Below are 18352 nucleotides of genomic sequence, written 5' to 3'. Positions count from 1 at the left end.
CTTTTCCAAGCACATTCCTTTAGGGAAGCTAGGCTAGTGAAGCACAATTGTAATAACAACTCAGATTATATTCACATATTTAGTTATTTAATATAGCAGTTAGAACTTAGTGGCGATCGAAGTCACACGCGCCTACTCCTATGGCATGACGACCATTATCAACTGTGTTCATCACATAACTATGCATACTTACTAAATATTTTTATATGAATTCCAAGGGTCTATCAACACAACTAGCGAAATCTGTGTGATGATAATTATACATACATATGTACATATACTGATGTATATATGTATTAATTTCAAAGCAAAGCAAAAGTTCGTGGAATTTTACGGGATGTGAGGAAGAAAAAATCATTTCAGCGCCCCAATAAATTTTTAAGCTGATAAGAAAATAATTATTCTAAGAACCTGTGGTAGCAACAATAAAAAATAATATCGATTAAATTAGCAGGGAAATTGCTGTATATAGTGCCATATAGGTTCAAGGAAGTTCGGGTTGGTATAGTCATCAATGTATGTATGTATGTATGTATGTATGTATGTATGTGGATATGTACAGATTTGTACACAGAGAAATTTTCGTTTTCAAATTTCCACCTACGAACGAAACGAAACGAGAACGAAAATTTTCAATTCAATTTCCAAAATCCATGTTTTTGCTTTTGATCGTTTGATAATTGAATATGCGCATGTTGAAATTAAAACCTTGTGCACAGCAACGCGATAGCGACAGCGATAGAAATCGAACGAAGATTCCTATCGCGTTGGTGTGCGCAAGGCTTAAATCTTAAATTGGTTTTCCTTCGTTTTAAAAATATGTATGCGTTTTCTAATATGATATACAAATTTTATTTTTATTAAATCACAAGTCAAAAAAATTTAATAAATAATATACAGAAGTTTTACATATACTATATACATAAGTAGATGCATACAGATTTTCCTGCCTTACTTCCAAGCAGGGCCTGCTAATTTTGTTTCACGCTGGTCAAATCCTGTAATTTAAAATAACAAAGTTTTAGATCATTATTTAACAACCTATAAGAATTTATTTTTGTAAGTTACTCTTACCAAAGCTTTTTTCGATCAAAGATGTCCACCGTATCACCAATGTCCCTTCTAGTTGGGTGGTTAGAATGGCGGTATTGTATGTACATTAGAGTGGTCCAAAAATGCATGTGAAAAAGTAGAATCAGAATTTTTATGCTCTCACCCCCTAGGATTGTTCTATACCGAAAAAATATACCCTTGTTTTTTTATTTTGGAATCAAAAAATATTTAGAGGTCGCCCAAAGTTTTCCATGTATTTTATATGGGGAAAACAACTTTTCGTAGAAATGGTATAGAATAGTTAAAAATCAATATTTTTCTACCAGAAAGCTCTGTTTATCTGCACGAGATTCAAAATAATAATACCCAATTATTTATTTAACTATTTTTTATTGCAACTATAATTTATAGGTCCGCCAAAAACCCACAAAAGCCCCGAAAAATGCAATGGGGCGACCAATAAAAAATCATTCGTATTAAAAAATGGTAAAAAAAAACAATTGGGTTTTCTTATTGAAAGTCTCCTGAAGAGAACCAGAGTTTTCCGATCGAAAAATATTGATTTTCAAGAATTCTATACCATTTCTGCGAAAAAATTTATTCTTTAATTTCGTTCGTTCTCTTCAGTAAAAAAAGTGGATATGTTAAAACGATCGTTTTTGTTTTGCGAATGCCTCGTTTTAAAGTCGTAAATACAAATACTGTATTTTTTATTTTGTATGAAGTAAAATTATATCAAAAAATTGTATTTCACAAATTCTTTTAAAAACGTGCGTTTTACCCGTATCATTTTCTCTGTGTATGCAGGGTTGTATGTAAGTATGTAGACATACATATGAGCAGTTTATTTTGAAAGTACCATAAGTCACTTCACAACTCTTGTGCTTAAATGACCGGTTACATGTATGTGAACGTGGCGGTTATTCGTTCAACTTCATCAACCAAAGGTAGAAGGTTTTGTCGTTAGTTTACGAAAATATAGCGATTTACAGATGCATTCGGTTACAAGTAACCGGTTATTTAAGCACAAGAGGTACGAAAAAACGTATGCCACTTTCGATATGTATGTAGGTTTAAGATCGCATGTTTCGATTTAAGTCGTTATCAAATAGTTAAATACCGAAATCAAAATGTTTATTTAAGAAAACAGATAACATGACAATGTGTTTTAATAAATTTATTTACCCATATATATGTACATGCAAAGAAAGCCCTTCTGCAATTAAGCAAATTCTCCGGTTCTGAGCTCGTAGCATTGCTAGAACTTGTGAAATCCCATTTCCCTAATTATCTTTGGAAAACTAAATGCACTAATGGGTGGATCGCGGATGTCAACTGAACTTCAACTTGCCACTGGCCGAAATGGTATTAAAGATGGTAAAAGTTCTACTATTATCTTCAACGTTATATTCTACTTTATTTAGAAATAAGAGTGTTTTTACTCTCTAGAAAATAATTTATGCAACCTCACATACGCGGTTTTGCACTTTAAACGACGATATATTGGTCGAGAGGAGAACGAGGATAAGGCGAAGACTTCTCTGTCAGCAAGCGAACAGCCAGCGTAATCGCACTTTGCTGCTTACTTCACTGTTGACATTCCTGAATGTATTCGAGCCGGAAGCCGCTGGTGGTAGCAAAGAAAGAGGAGGGTCAAAAAAGTCATAACCCTAATGGACATAGGAATGTCCTTAAGTTTTAATGAAAATACACATACACATACATACATATGTACATTTGTATTATTTATTTATAGTGTGCAAATACTACTCGTAAGTTGATATTTGTTTCAAAAAAATCAACTAAGTAATAAACATTTCTATTTGTTTCGCCTAAACAGTCGAAGAAGTGGGCGAAGGCATTGTCATCGTGTCAGGAGCTTCTGCTGCGCTAAGTACACTTTTACCGTATCGTTTAAAAACCTTTAGTACATTATTTTAAAAAGTCTGTTGGTCAATTCTGCTCGAATTCTAAAGTACTGTACTATAATCTATTATTTTGGCAGTTTCTTATTTAACCTCGAACTTAGGGCCGAACAAATTTCTTTAAGCGATAAAATGCATAAAGTTAAACAAATAATTTTATATAAATATGTACGTAGTATGTAGTATTCATGCATAAGCAATATTAGTAACGCATACTAAAAAATAAAGTGGCATGCAAATCGCGTATGGTCGAGTACCGGCACTACAGTGAAACATAAAAGGTGGCGCGTGGGTGTACACGACTCAATGAGTGCCTACCACTTACCATGCCACTCAAAGTACTTAGTGATTTTATTCGACATTATTATATGTGATATTTATAGTACAGTTTTTAAACATATGTACATACATATGTATTATGTGATAAAGCAATTATGGAGAGTTGTTTTAAGAGTTACTGAATAATTTCTAACATGACGACAAACAGCTGATTTGGACCAAACCAAATCTGCTTTAAGGCTTCATCATAACGAACTTCATTCGTGGGATTTTTTTTTTTGCGTACACGGAATACCTGTATGACGCGAAGTTCCTAAACAGGTTTTACATGAAAGCCCATCTTTCCTGGTTCAATACCAACTTTTTAAGGGAACGCATAACTAACTGGTGTGGCGGCCGCTGCGGTGTAGTGGTTAGCAGTGCATGCTACCACTCCGCAGGGCCCGGGTTCAAGCCCTGGTCAAAGAAACATCGCAAAAAATATAGAAAAAATGTTTTTTCTTAACAGCGCAGATTATTATAAGCACAAATTTATCGATATATTTGCGTATATTGCGTTTGATGTCACACATTTACCGATATTATTTTCCATGCATTTGTTGAGATGTGGATGGATCCTAATACGATATTTCTACGTTTCGTAATTCGCTCTCTATGAAATTCGCTTAGTAATGCGCGAATTACCCTGTTTCCACGACACACATTAGTAATTCGTTTGGCAGTTGTAGTTCTTGTTCTTGTTCTTCGCTATTTATTATTATTTTTGTGTACTGCAAATATCGAAGATGGACCTAAAATTTAAGTTATCATCAACAATTTTAATTTATATAGAGCATATTTTATTAATATTATTCTATAACTTGAAAAGTGCCAGCAAACGGGCCAGACCGGTGAAAACTTCGATATATTTCCGATAAATATTAGAGAAGGCACCGATTCGTTCGTCATTCACATGGTAATTCGGTCTGAATTATCTACAAATGAGGTAATTCGCTCTCAAAATTTTGTATGGCGAATAACGTAATTCGGAAGGTAATTGGCAAGGCGAATGACGAATGGGAGAGCGAATTACGAATCGTGGAAACGCCGTATAAGATGTGTTATAAACTCCCTCTAAGATGTTTGATCAGATACGCAATCATATAACAACTTTTAGGACTGTTTTGAGGCGTTAAGGAAAGGTTTCGCATTGCTTAATAAATACTTAATCAGCTTATTGGTTTTTTTCCACGCGGCTGGGAACAATAAAAAACCGCAAAGAGTCAAAAAGTAAATGCTTGGAAGAGAGCGACTTGGCTCAAATAGCACATAACCAAGAGCATTGAGGTCCACAAACTGGATTTTGTATTGGAATTTCAGAAGTGAATATCTCAAAACTGAATTATAATAAATTTTGAGGGTTAGTTTTCTGTCTTTGATAGAAAAAATTCAACTATTTTACTTGAATATTATGCAGAGACTATAACGCTCTAAGTGAATTTTTTAAAACTGGGCCAAATAGACCCATTCTGATAGGAATTAAAGGTTTAAAATATTCTGTGAAAAGTTTCGTTGCTAAATTTTACTATGGGTCTCCTAAGGCGAGAATTATGTTTAAAGTAGTTTTTTACACAAATTATCACTTATAATATTGGAATTTTTACAACTATAAAAAAGAATTGCGATGAGGTCGAACCAAATTCTTATGGAATTTTATTACCACTCTTGATTTAAATATGGCGGTTATTACACAACCCCCCAGAGTTCAGCAACTCAGGTTTTACATTCCATTGATCGTAATTTCAAAAGCGGTTATTTTTTGTTTCGAATGCTTTTTATGGGATATTTCTTAGTTCAGCCAAATTTGAAATTATAAGACAAAGTAAGCTAATGAACGTTTATTAGAACCAGTAGGCCTGTCATGTCACCTCTTCCAAGGTTAACTTGTCAACAGTGACATTCAATAACTGTCGATGGAATGGAGTTTCTTTGCATTCTGCTGCACCCACACTTGTCGCGGCCGGTACTCGCGTGCCACATGCGGGTCGAGCCTACAGAACATTGCTGGCTGTCTGCCGCAAACAAACCTCTCACAGCACTGTCCCCCCTAGACCTTGGGTCACAACTCGCGCGTGGGGGATTTTTTTTTATACATTGCATTATTCATATATGTCTGTACCTATAGTATGTATATTCAGGGAAAGAGCGACTACTAATGTATACTAACATACCTACGAATATACTATAGAGTGTTGTAAAACCATTGCGATTGGCGCAATTCGTAGGAGTGGCACAAGAAAAAAACTCGTGTTAAAAAGAAAACGTACAACCAAGGCAAAATACGGCGCGCGAAAGCGTGGAAGACATGAAATGAGTGGGGTAGAGACCAACAACCTCCTCAGTATTGGGGTTGTGAAGAGAATGTGGCATGCAGAGATGTTAAAGAGTGTTTGTATACATGAAGAAATACTTAGACACAAATTGAAGGTAAAAGCAGCCAGTATATTTAGAATAAATTGAAATTTTAACATAAAATTTCATAAGCCACTTATGATCTCTCCCTCTTAGAATGCTTGCATTTTTTAAATTAAATTTTTTTTTATCATCCCATTCATCTTTCCTCTACATTTCACTCATTTCACGTTTTCACATTCAATAACTTGTCCTCTTCGGAGGCAAATTGAACAATAATGCCCTTGAGTTTGTCCTTTTCATCCTCAACCAAAACCACTTGTGTTTGAAATATGTTTGCCCATACATACAGACATAGCATGTATTCGCTTTAGGCTGGTTTCCTTCATCATGGTTTGCTTCATCGAAACCGAACGATGACTGAGCGAATGGGCGAGACAAATTTGACATGGAACGAAATTTCGTAAACTGGTACAGAACTGGAATGTGGCCAAGCAACGAAGAAGTCATGTGAGAGGTAAACGAGTAGGTACATATTTTAATAGTTCTGCAAAAAAGAGAAGCAAGCGGTGCAGCACAGAAAAATGGCAAATGCAGGAGAGGAGCTGGTAGTAGGGATACGAGCCAGTGAAAGCACGCGAAAGCTTTGTCATGAGACCAAACAGCAAATAATAACGATGACGAAAGTGTGTTGGCCGGCCACAAACGAGAGAAACAGCTGGTATAACAGTAAAGAAGGCTTGGCCGTAAAATAGAATAAAGCAAATGCTGCCTTCAGCAAACAGCCAAAATAAGAAATATATACGAGTGAGAATAGACGCTTAGCAGATTGTGTGGGCGCCTATGGTGGGCGTAGTATGTATGCATGTATGAATCTTACTCACATTCTCAGCTGCTGGGCCTAGACTGAATATGAGCGTTTCAATGAATGACTACCGCTACAAGTACATACTACAAATGTATGTAGGTATATCTATATTGGCAGCGGTAGCGCGTGACTCTTTTCCAACACAGCGACGACGGTAAAAACGAAGGCGGGGTCCTAACTCCCAGAATCGTTGTGGTGAAACTGAGCATGCAAGCTGAGGCTTGTTTTTCTATGACGCGTTTGTTGCCTTGGCGCGTGTTATGGCTGATTTTCACCATAGGAGTGTTCGCTATGCAAAAAATTTGTACAAGTTGGTACCAATTGTTACCAAATCGTGTTCGTTTTGCCAAAAACCCAGCTTAAAACTTGCAAGGAGAGAGCACAATTTTGACATTTCATTTGGAGGGGAAGTTGCAAATTCGTGTTGGGAAAATTTGCACGCAGGATTGTAGCACACGGTTGCATTTTTGTCAACATTAATTTGAATCAACGAGTTCGTTAAATTTAAAAATGAACAATCTTGTTGCGATTTACTAATGAAAGAAGTATGTAAATATTCGTTTAGTCAATTAATTTAATAAATTCCAAACATTTGAAAGGTACTCGGCTGAATAAGCTGTATTCGTAATCGGAACGCAGTCGACACCACTGTCGATATAGGAAATCCGACAGTGACTTCCGCAAAGAAATTGAAGCGTATGAAAGTCAGTGAAGCTTGCAAATTTTTGCTAATTCCAGTTCGCGCAAAACTTAGTAAGTTTCTCTCTTTGGGAGAGTAAGGTACCTTATTCTCTGAATTTAGTTACTGGCGAATTCTTACTGGCAGTTGCATAGCGAACACTCCTTATGTCAAAATCAGTGGCATTTATCGTCAAATAAGTGAAAACACATTGTCAAATGGGATTGAAAAGCGGTTTATCGATTGATTTCGATTAGGAAATCTGTCAGTTTTTGGCCCATAACATTATCGGTAAAGGTATACCTAGATAAAGCTGATAAAGTTGTGTCAAAATATGTGGCCAAATTTTGGCGTCAAAATATGACATAATGAAAACCAGTCTTTAGTTTTAAAGATTTATAATAAATAAAACAAAAAAGGCTACATATGTGTACATTCATACATACCTACTACATATATATGTACATACACACGTGCTATTAAATGTTGCTGTGCATATACTTATACAGTGGGGAGCTAAAATATCAAAATGTTTTTTTTTGTTTTTTAAATACATACTGTGACGAACAAAAGTATTGGCACAGTGAATTTTTCGCAATATATGTATGCAAAGTTTTCTATTCTCATTTATTTTCAATAATTTTGTATAAAAATATAGTTCATTCTACACCAAAAAACCATAACAATAAAGTCTCTAAACTTTGTGCAAAAGTCAGGAAAATTCAATAAATTTGCATACTAATTTGCAACTTTCTATTCAGATTTTTAAGAAAAGTTCTAAGTATGCAGTTTTTAGCCTATTCAATTTTAGTATAACAAACTGCAGGTTTGAAGTTGCTAGAAAATAGCGCTGATTTTTGGAAATTTTTTTAGTGGAAGGGGTTGCTCATTTTTTCCATACAAAAAATAATTGTCGAACATATTTTGTATAGAACCTGCATGAAAAAAAAAATCCTGTAAAAATCAACGCGATTTTCTGGCAACTTCAAACCTACACTTTGGTATACTAAAATTGAATGGGCTATTAAACTGCGTACTTAGAATTTTTCTTAAAAATATGAACAGAAAGTAGCAAATTAGTATGCAAAGTAATTGAGTTTTCCTGAGATTTGCACAGAGTTTAGAGATTTAATTTTTATGGCTTTTGGTGTAGAATGAACTATATTTTTATTTAACATTATCGAAAATAAATTAGAATAAACAACTTTGCATAAATTGCGAAAAATTCACTGTACCAATACTTTTGTTCGTCACTGTATGTATTTAAAAAATTTTTTTACAGTACATTACAGAAACAGTTTTCAATAAAATAAAGGAATTCCTGGTATGGCACATATAATACCAGGAATTTTACACCCCGAGACAAAATGATATGTCTAACAAAAGCCATGTACATCACATGTTCCCACTTTGTACAAAAATTAGATTTCAAAAAAGTGGCATATTATAGTGTGAAGCGTCGTAATTTGAAGAAAGTAATTTTTAAGCAAAAAACAAAGTCGACTTCAATTCTCATATAAAAGTTGAAGATCATCGTTAATTTAAACCAAATAAGTATGGGGCCACCTTTCCTTAAAAAAAAAAAAAACAAAAGAATTATAGAAATCGGTTAACGTGGTTATGAGGAAACATACATAAAACAAAAAATATTTCGACGAATTGATAACCTTCTCCTTTTTGTGAAGCCGGTTAAAAATACCGTTGATTAGTTTAAATTTGTTTGCAAGGACATTTCGAAAAAAGAAAAACTTTTTCGCCGAACGTATGGGTCACCTTTTTACATTTTTTGTTATATAATCGGCCTTTACAATCGGATCTTACAAACAAATGACCACGTGCTGATTTTTTGTTAATATTCGTAATGTTTTTCGAGCTAATTAATTTTTGTTATTTTTCTATAAAATATCGTCCAAGCTTTACCCGAGAATATATCAACCAAAGTTTAAAACTTTATACAAAATTTACGAAAGGGATCCGTACGATAAGTCGAAAATAAAAATGTCGAAACAGAAATGTCGAAATTTAAAAATTTTTTAAATCTCGAAATAATGTTTTACCGAAACGGAAATTGTCGAAATTGTATCCTTTCGAAATGAAAAAGGTCGAAGAAAGTGCAAAACGTCGAAAATGTCGAAAAATTTAAATGTTTGGAAAAAATAAGAATTAAAAGTGTTCTGAATAGCTTTTCAAAAGTTCTAGAGTTCCTAAGAAGGAAAACGAAAGTTCTACAAAATTACGCAGAAAAAAAAGAAAAAGAGCCGGTTTGTTTGATCAAAAAAATCCCGTTTATTCGATATTCGAAAAATCAAGATTTAAAAAAAACTAGTGGGAACCAGTTTGGAAAAACCGAGTCAATTACCCTACGGCCTAGCCCACACTTCTTTTTTCATGTCAAAATCCCATTTGTATATTTCATTTAGCTTGAACAGAATAAATAGATACGACATTTCTGCTTGAATTTAAACTTTTTTTTAGATTGTATTTTAATATAGCATTTTAGATAGAATCCTACCCAAAGATCGACGAACGGTTAACTTGTTTTTGAAAAGGAGGCAACCCTATTCAAATAGATTTTCGAAATAAAGCTTTCTTAAACCTCACTCGTTTGACACACATATTATAATACTTTAATTAACGTGTTATGGCAACCCTCTAAAAAAAATATTTCTACAATAAAGCATTTTGCCTATCTCGTTTAATAGCCACATTAAAATATTTCGTTTAAACTTTTTAATAGAATTGATTTTAACTTTTTAAACAGATAGCAACCGTCTTAAAGTATATTTGGTTATCAATTAATTGACTTTTACTTTTTTAACAGGTGGCAATCCTCTTAAAAAATACTTTCGAAATATATAGTTTCTGAATCGGGTTCGTTTGACACCCACATTGCTGTAATATTTTGTTTAACTTATGAAAAAGGTGGTAACTCTCTTCAAAAAAATATTTTATATGTTGAGCCAGGATATAAACTGTCTGTATTCCAAATTTAATTGAAATGCATCCAGACGTTTTAGCAATAAACATACTCACTCACAAACTTTCACATTTATAATATTAGTAAATAGGAGTAGTAGAATTTAACTTAAATAAATCAACCTGTTGAAATAATTCGCCCGAATTTTACACATCATTCATTACATTATTTCGATATATTTTTTCGAGATTTTTATTTCTTTCTTTCTTGATTTTCTAACTATTTTTTCTACATTTTTTTCGGTGTTTTTAGTTTCGACATTTTAAATTTCGACATATCGTACCAGACCCTTTTTTATTCATGAAAATTCATGCTTATATGGAAAAAATGCAAAAATCCGACACCAAAAATAAAAATCTCAAAAATCAACGGGAAATTTGTACTTGATTAGACTAACATGGTTAAAAAGTTGAAAATTTGCTGAATTTTCGTGAGTTTTGCACAAAGTTTAGGAATTATATTTTCATGTTTTTTTTTTGTAGAATGAAACATATTTTTATAAAAAATTTACGGAAAAATATTAGAAAAAAAATTGTTGCATATATGTATTGTGAAAAATTTGCTGTGCCAATACTTTTTGCCGGCAGTGTACATACATATCGTCACCTGAAATGCAAAAAGACGTAACAACTTAGTAACTGAAATAGAAAAAGTCTTGACTTTTTTTTCATTAAATGATGTGCGAGTTGTAATTCGATGAAATCCATCATATCAATCAAAAACTGAATTTTGAATTTTTTATTAATTACGACTTTTTGAATTTCAGCGAAGATGTTTGCTACGTCTTTTTGCATTTCAGGTGACGATATGTACATAGTGGATTATTGCATATTTTTAGGCCCAAACGCGCATCTGAACCAAGCTCAAAATAAAAATAAAAATAAAAAAGCTACACACATATGCAACAATTTTCATTCTAATATTTTTCCGCTAATTTCGTATAAAAATATGGTTCATTCTGTATATAATTCCCAAACTTTGTGCAAAACTCGCGAAAATTCAGCAAATTTTCATGAAAGTTTTGAACTTTTTAATCAGATTTTTTAGAATTTTTTGAGTATGCAGGTTTGTAGCCTAATCAATTTTATTATATATAGCAAGTTTTATGTAGCTAGGAATTACCGTTGATTTTTGGGAATTTTTTTCACGCAGTCTTCCACACAAACATTTTTTTTTCGAAAATACTTTATATAGAAAAAACGCAAAACACCTTCAACAAAAAAAAAAATCTCAAAAATCAACGCGATTTTTTACTAACTCCGAGCTTGCATTTTTTTTAATAGAATTTAATTTATCAAAAAAATTCTGAAAAATATGATTAAAAAGTTTAAAAGTGAAACCTTTAGTTTGTATATAAGGCCTTCGAGTGATCTGTGTAACTTTTGATGGGAAACGGGTTATATTCAAACACAAAAAAACTAGGTTTCCAAGAAATTGCATATGACATTGAAAATCCCATTACGATACTATGCATTAGTTGCGTTCCAGATGCTTCACGATTTGCAGGTTTTTACAGGAAGTCGCTCCAGGTGGCCACCTTCCATAAGGTTTATTAATGGAGAAAACAGCTGTTCCTGGAAATCGTGAATATCGTGAAGCATCGGGAAAGCAACTATTATTTACATAAAAAAGTGAATAAACACAAAGCAGCAGTGGGCTAGAACCAAGACCTTTGCTAGAACTATCCAAAGTGATCAGAACGGGAAACACCATGACAAGGGGAGCACCGTGAGCGTAAACGGTGAGACTTTGGTAGCGCTGAAAAGTATGTACGTATGTAGGTTCACTCTTTCGATTGTCTTTAATTCACAAAATTGCATTATATACATATGTAGGACATTATTTTATTTATGTAGAATTAACAAGCACTTTTAAAGTCTTGTTCGAGAGTTAGTTAACGCTACTCAGAAATGCATACACACATATGTATTTAAATATAAACTTATTTGAAAGCTAAGCTAATTACATATTCTCTTTGCCGCTATCAGTATCCTCCTTTTCATCCTTTTTACCTTTATTAGATGTACAATTCTCCAGAATTACATCCACTTCGTCGCATTGCTTATTTAATTCTTCAATTGTGTCTTGAACTTCTGCTAACGTATTTAGGAATTCATTAAGGTGCACGGCGCTGGCACGAAGTATTTTTTCTTTATTACGCAAAATATCAAATTCATTATTTTTATGATAATAATCATAGTTGTTTATACAATAGCGTGTATGCCGTTGCAAGTCGGTGATCTTTTCCATTGCCTGTTCAATAAAAGAATTCATGGCGAATCGTTCTAAAAGTACTATAAAACATATTGTGAGGTAAATAGTAATCATATAATTGGTATATAAACTTACGTTTATTTTATTAAATAAATTTTCGAAATCACTTGCAACTTACAACCGATGAAAATCGCGGGCACAAACTGTCAGAATTTTGCGTCCAGTCGCTTAGGTTCGTTTAATGAGTAAAATCAGCTGTGGCGAACGTCACTAAACTGTTCCCAATTTACCTTGCGGTACGTTCAGTGAATGGACGCCAAATTACAAAAAACAAAACAATTACGTTAAAAATTTATTTAATGATTTTCAGTTCCGTAAAACTAAAATTTTAGGTACTTGCTGGTAGTTTTAAAATTGTAAGTACTTGCCAAGTATTTTTTCTTTTACCAGTATAAATAAGCAAAATACAATACAAAATAAATAAAGGCATCTTCCATGGGCATCTTGTTCACAGCTGTCAAAACGAGTTTGTTTTGACATAAGTCGAATCGCTCAAAAGTTTACAGAAACAGAGCACGTGGTGACTTTCTAACAAAAATTCGCAAAAATACTATATTTTCATAATTTAAATAGAAAATAAAATGGTAATAATGAAAGCTAAAAGAATAAAGAAACCATTCAAATCGCAAAAGTTTCGTCGTAATGCGAAGCTCAACGAGAAAGATGCCGCAATTGAGGAGCCGCACAGCGAGGTGGTTCCTAAAGAAATACGCATAATTGCGCAGGAGGTGGAAATTGTCCGTTCACTTGCATGTAATGATCTCAACAAACGAAATCGTCAAATTCGAAAACTACGTAAGTGGTTGCAGTTACGCGCGAGCAGTTCTTTTCCGTTTACAGAAGAGAATTTTCTACGCATATGGAAGGGTCTTTACTATAACATGTGGATGTCAGATAAACCCTTGGTTCAAGAAGATTTAGCCGAGCAACTGGGAAAACTAATTGAGTGCTTCGATGGAGACGTTGCAACTAGTGTGAATTTTTTTGGTGCCTTCATGCGGACAATGTGCAACGAGTGGTTTGGCATCGATCAATGGCGCATAGACAAGTTCATGATGCTTGTCCGTCGAATGCTGCGTTACATGTTCCGTGTTCTTAAAAGTGATGGTTGGACCGAGGATTCCATCAAGCTATTCAATGAGCATATGCAGTTGACAATTTTAGGGGATGAGAGCCCAGCCGTTGGATTAACAATGCATTACTTAGACATTTTCTTCGAAGAACTAGCAAAGGTGTCGGATGGAGATATCAGCGCAGAACAGGTGGGATACTTTGTGCTCCCGTTCGTTACCTATTTAGGAAAGGGCCGCGACGCTAAATTAGTTTCACACTGTCGTTTACAAGTGCTGAGTCATTTGCTTTACCAAAGTGCTTTGGGACGCGAATACACTGAGAAATTCAATTCATGGAAACATATGGGTTTCCCAACTGCTTCCATAAACGATTTGGAAAAAGTCGAAGAAGATAGTGAAAATATAAAAGACGAAACTTCGGAAAATGATGACGATAATAATGAAAAGGAGAAGCACTTAGATCCGCGTGCTGGAAACGTTGACGTTATTATGCCAGAACTACCATTAGATGCTAAATATGTCATCGAAGAACTGGAAAGACTTATCTATAAAGATGATGAGATCAGCACTAAGATTAGAAAAAGTTTGCGAAAGCAATTGGGTATTTTCCAAACTTATCAGCGCGGCGAATTCCCACTTGGTGTAAAGAGGATGCCACGCTTCGAAGCAAAGACGGATAAACCTTTGATGAAGGACAAAATCGAGCAGTTAGAAAATGTAGAAAATGAACTTTTTGGTGTGGGGCGAAAATTAAAACAGCTTAACAAACGAAAACGGCGCAAATTGCTCAACAGCCTAAACTTCGAAGAAGTAGATGAATCCAATTTTGATCAAACAATTCTTAAGGCACTACCGAAGCAATACCTTAAGGAGCGAAAAAGGAAAGGAACTTGCTTATTGAATGGTTGGGTAGAAGAAGAAATCGGTTCCGAAGATTTGTTACCTAAGAAAAAACAAAAAAATAAGACCAATATCGAAAAGGTGGACACAGAGACCCAAAAGGCAACCGTTCAGGAGGGAAAAGAACCAAACGACCAACAAACAGAAGAATTGAAATCGAGTAGGCAAATCAGCAATGAAATTGAGGAAGCACAATCCGAGACCCTTAAAGTTAACAAGGAAAAAGCAGTAAAAACACGCAAATTGGATAATAAGGAAGGAAAAACAAAGGATAAACCGCAAAAAGACCCAGAAACACCGGCAAAGCAAACGAAGTCGGAGTGGGACACACCATTAGCTGAGGGTGAAATAGAATATTTCATACCATCAAGAAAGATTCAATTAAAAAATGCCAATGGCAATCTTGTGCCTAATCCCTTGGCGAAGAAAATGCAAAGCAAAACATCTACACCTGTTAGCTCAAAAAAAGGCGCCAGCATATTGAATTCATCAACAGGCAGCGTCAAACGTGTGAAAATTGCACTCAAGCGCAACACCTCCCAAAATCCAAGCGAGTACATAAAACAAATCAAGAGTTCGCCTCATTTACCATACGATGCAGACAAGAAGCCTGGAAAGGGTTTACTGAAACCCAATTCAATGCCCAGCCCCATCAATCCATTTTATAAAAAGAAAATTGGACTACGCTTAGCGAATGATACAATTTGAAATGTGTTGAGCTGGCGATTTGGGTAATTTTTTTTATATGTATTTAAATTCTGTAGAAGTTAAGTAATTTTAACTAATATGTAATTGAACTGTCTCAATTAAATAAACAGTTACAACTAATTTAACACATGTAAAATAAATACGTTTTATCTTTATTTTGTTTATTTATAATGCATGCACTAAAATTCCTATGAAAACATTTATCGAATTCCCTTGTTTAATTGTACTGAGAACCTAGTCGAACTCAAACACAGGTTTACCCTCGTTGTCCCATGTATTCTTGCATTTACGGAAGGCGCATACTAGATACAGTGCTGGAAGAAACATCACATTTTGACTCAACCAAGTGATTGTAGTAAAAAAGAGAGGGCTACTCTGTGATGCGATGCGATAGGCAATCGCCACAGCATATAACATATGGCGTATTTGCCTTTCACATCGCATTACAGAGTATTTTATAAAAACATCAGCAAATGTTAACGAAACTAAAATTTATTTGACTTATGACTTACTTGTAGCTTCCCATTCCGACTTGGAAAGCGTTCCCACGGGCTTTGATGGACTGCCTTTATTTTTTAAATGCCGAAACTTGGGATCTTTCCAACAGCGATTTGGATACACAGTTTCCAGGCCATTCATGCGTTGTAGTAGCTGTCGACCTACAAAATAGTCGTTTTTCTATATGTACTTTTTGGATTTGCATTTTTTCTTACCCTTTTCCAAAGACTCCTTGTAGTAGTCAGCAAAAGTCGTTTTACGTTCAAGTTTTAAGCCATGTTTACGACACAGTTTTACCAAAGTTGGGAAGTGTACCAAAAATTCTGGACAATCGACTACGCCTTCCAAATGAAATTGATATTTAGCACCAAAAAGTGGTGGTGGATCTGTGTCACATGTAAACTCGATTTTGTAAAGCTCATTGCCGATACTGCGAGCATTTGGTGACTGACGCAAACGGCGCATTATTTCATTTGCATCCGGTATGGTCGCTATAAAATAACCACCTGGCTGCAGACATTCGGCTGCATTGCGTACCATGCATTCTGCCTGAGTAAGTGACTCAAAAGAGTAGTGAAATGCAAATTGACATGAAACCAAATTCAATTTCAACGACTTATCCTTGTAACGCTCGCGCAGACGCACCAATGTTGCATCACAAGCAAAGAATTCAGCTGAAAACTTGTTTGCGAATTTTGTTTTGTCTGCTCGCGATTGCATTTGCTCATATCGCGATTTGCATTGATCCACCGACACCTCGGCGATATCGGTACATATAAGATGGGTAATATTTGCTTTTTCCCATTTGAGCAGATCGCCACCTTTTCCACAGCACAAATCCAAAACACGCATTGGGTCACCTACACGCTTTTGTTCATTAATGCGCGCTAGATACTCTGCAATAAGTTGACTTTTCAGCCAGTTGTTAAAATTTCGCATATAGACTATGCGTGACTTGAGTCGCTCCTGTCGCCCTGTTTCCTTTAGTTCATTGTAATGTGAGGCAACAACACGCATATTACCATCAGTAATTGATTCCACTGTATCATCTTCGCGACAACCATCACTTTCCTCATTGGCAGTGCTCTCGGCTGGAATTTCAATACGGCCCCTTTTTTTCGGCGGCGAATCGTCGCTATCATCGCTGTCCGCTGAAAGTGAGGCAACCTGTTGTTGTTGCAGAGCAATGCATTTATAACTTGTGGAGGTAGATTGCTGCTCTCCTGCTTGATACAACTCTTCATTACTACTTTCATCATCTTCATCCTTACTGCTATAACTTTCTGCGATTTCAGCCATTTTAATCGCTGTGATTAATCCGAAAACCTACAACTAACACGATTAAACGCCAAGTAAAAGTATTAAATTGTGTTAATGAATGACAATTTCCCTTTGACAGCCAATTGTCAAACAAAAATAGGTTTGTTTAGTGCGCCATCAGGTGAGAGCTGGGATCAGATGTATTGAGTATACCAGAGTTGCAAATTACTAAATCTAGATTACCGTTATCTACATAATGGCATGTACACAACGGTAAACTTTCTAATAAGGCGTTGGTTAAAGGTACGTGGGGCGGGAGTGTATGCGTGGCACATCTCACCCCTTTTTGGAGGGCATGAACCGCGACTAACAAATATGCAACTCCCGACTATCTAGGGCCACTATAGGTCTCTAGGGACCCCTTAGAAAAATGACCAAAAATCAAAACTTTTGCGTTTTCGCTTCTTTTAAGCAAATGAAGGCACTGACTTCCCAATTAACACCAAAAAAATATTTCTCGGAGAAATTCATAGTTCTCAAGTTGATAGCCAACATCATTCTCCAACTCATCTCTAACCGACGCGCAGATACGTAAAAAGTGATAGAGAAACGAATTTTTAATTATCAAGTGAAAGACTAAATTAGGAAAATTAAATAATCTTCAAAGTATCCTCAAAGAATCTTGAAAGAAAATAAAACGCGAAGTGAAACAAGTGGCAAAATTACTGTTGTTGTTGTTGTTGTAGCAGCATACAATTTCCCCAAAGGGTTTTTGGGGATTGTTGCTAGAGTGTCAGTCCTTGACCAGATATAAATCTGTGTCGTTCCGGTTACGTAGACCCGACTGTCGTACTGTATACTGTTAAGTGAATTATTGTAATAAGATATTCATTAACTACATAATTTTAATGGGTAATGAAATGAAAAATTAATATTTAAATTCATCTATGTATGTCGTTTCAATCAAAAAGGTATAAGGTATTTTACTATTTCAATTTCAGCATTTCAATGGTATGTTACCTAAATGTTTGTTGGGTTGTATCAAAATGCATGAAACACTTGGAATAGTACTAAAATTTATAATTTAATTATTAAACTTTAGATTAGCGATAATAAAAACAAAAGCAAATCAACAACATGTAAAAAACACAAACCGATACACCGATCATCATATCGAAAAAAACATCGATGTATTTTTTTATCTTGCATCCCTGAGGCAAATGTGGGCCGAAGGCCGCCTACACAGAAAACTGTTCTTTACAAAAGGTGTTCAGCCTCTCTTCTTTGGCAGCATAGAAACAATTTCTAATAATATCTAAGTCCCCTTTCAGACACGTCAAGTCTTGAAAGCAATTTTTTTTGCATTCTCTTTTGTGTTTTCTATTTGCTTCCACACGCGTCAACTTTAATTGAATTCAAGTCCTTGGTTCTTTAAATGGGAAGCAACGAAAAGATCAAAAGAGACAA

The 18352-nt window shown here is 34.8% G+C and overlaps 3 protein-coding genes across 3 annotated transcripts; 1 reads left to right on the top strand and 2 right to left on the bottom strand.

Annotated features, from left to right (window-relative positions):
- Positions 1 to 11986: 11986 nt before the first annotated feature.
- LOC118734625 lies at positions 11987 to 12501 on the bottom strand. Its single transcript, XM_036464329.1, has one exon. It carries the CDS (start codon positions 12498 to 12500, stop codon positions 12135 to 12137), a length of 366 nt encoding a protein of 121 aa, XP_036320222.1. The 5' UTR covers position 12501; the 3' UTR covers positions 11987 to 12134.
- Positions 12502 to 12816: 315 nt separating this feature from the next.
- Positions 12817 to 15267, top strand: LOC118733432 (ribosomal RNA processing protein 1 homolog). The gene has a single exon (XM_036462813.1). The coding sequence runs from the start codon at positions 13028 to 13030 to the stop codon at positions 15125 to 15127; it is 2100 nt and encodes a 699-aa protein (XP_036318706.1). The 5' UTR covers positions 12817 to 13027; the 3' UTR covers positions 15128 to 15267.
- On the bottom strand, positions 15245 to 17150 carry LOC118733433 (mRNA cap guanine-N7 methyltransferase; the record flags this gene model as incomplete). Its single annotated transcript, XM_036462814.1, is given in 3 exon segments — positions 15245 to 15441; positions 15640 to 15786; positions 15841 to 17150. Coding segments are annotated over 3 exon segments (1311 nt in total). The 3' UTR covers positions 15245 to 15361.
- Between the last annotated feature and the right edge of the window lie 1202 nt (positions 17151 to 18352).

This window comes from Rhagoletis pomonella, unplaced genomic scaffold, assembly GCF_013731165.1.
Source record: "Rhagoletis pomonella isolate Grant_MI unplaced genomic scaffold, Rhpom_1.0 Rhpom_scaffold_00002, whole genome shotgun sequence".
Taxonomy (NCBI): domain Eukaryota; kingdom Metazoa; phylum Arthropoda; class Insecta; order Diptera; family Tephritidae; genus Rhagoletis; species Rhagoletis pomonella.
Note: the sequence above shows the minus strand (reverse complement) of the source record. Positions and strands in the feature narration are given on the sequence as shown.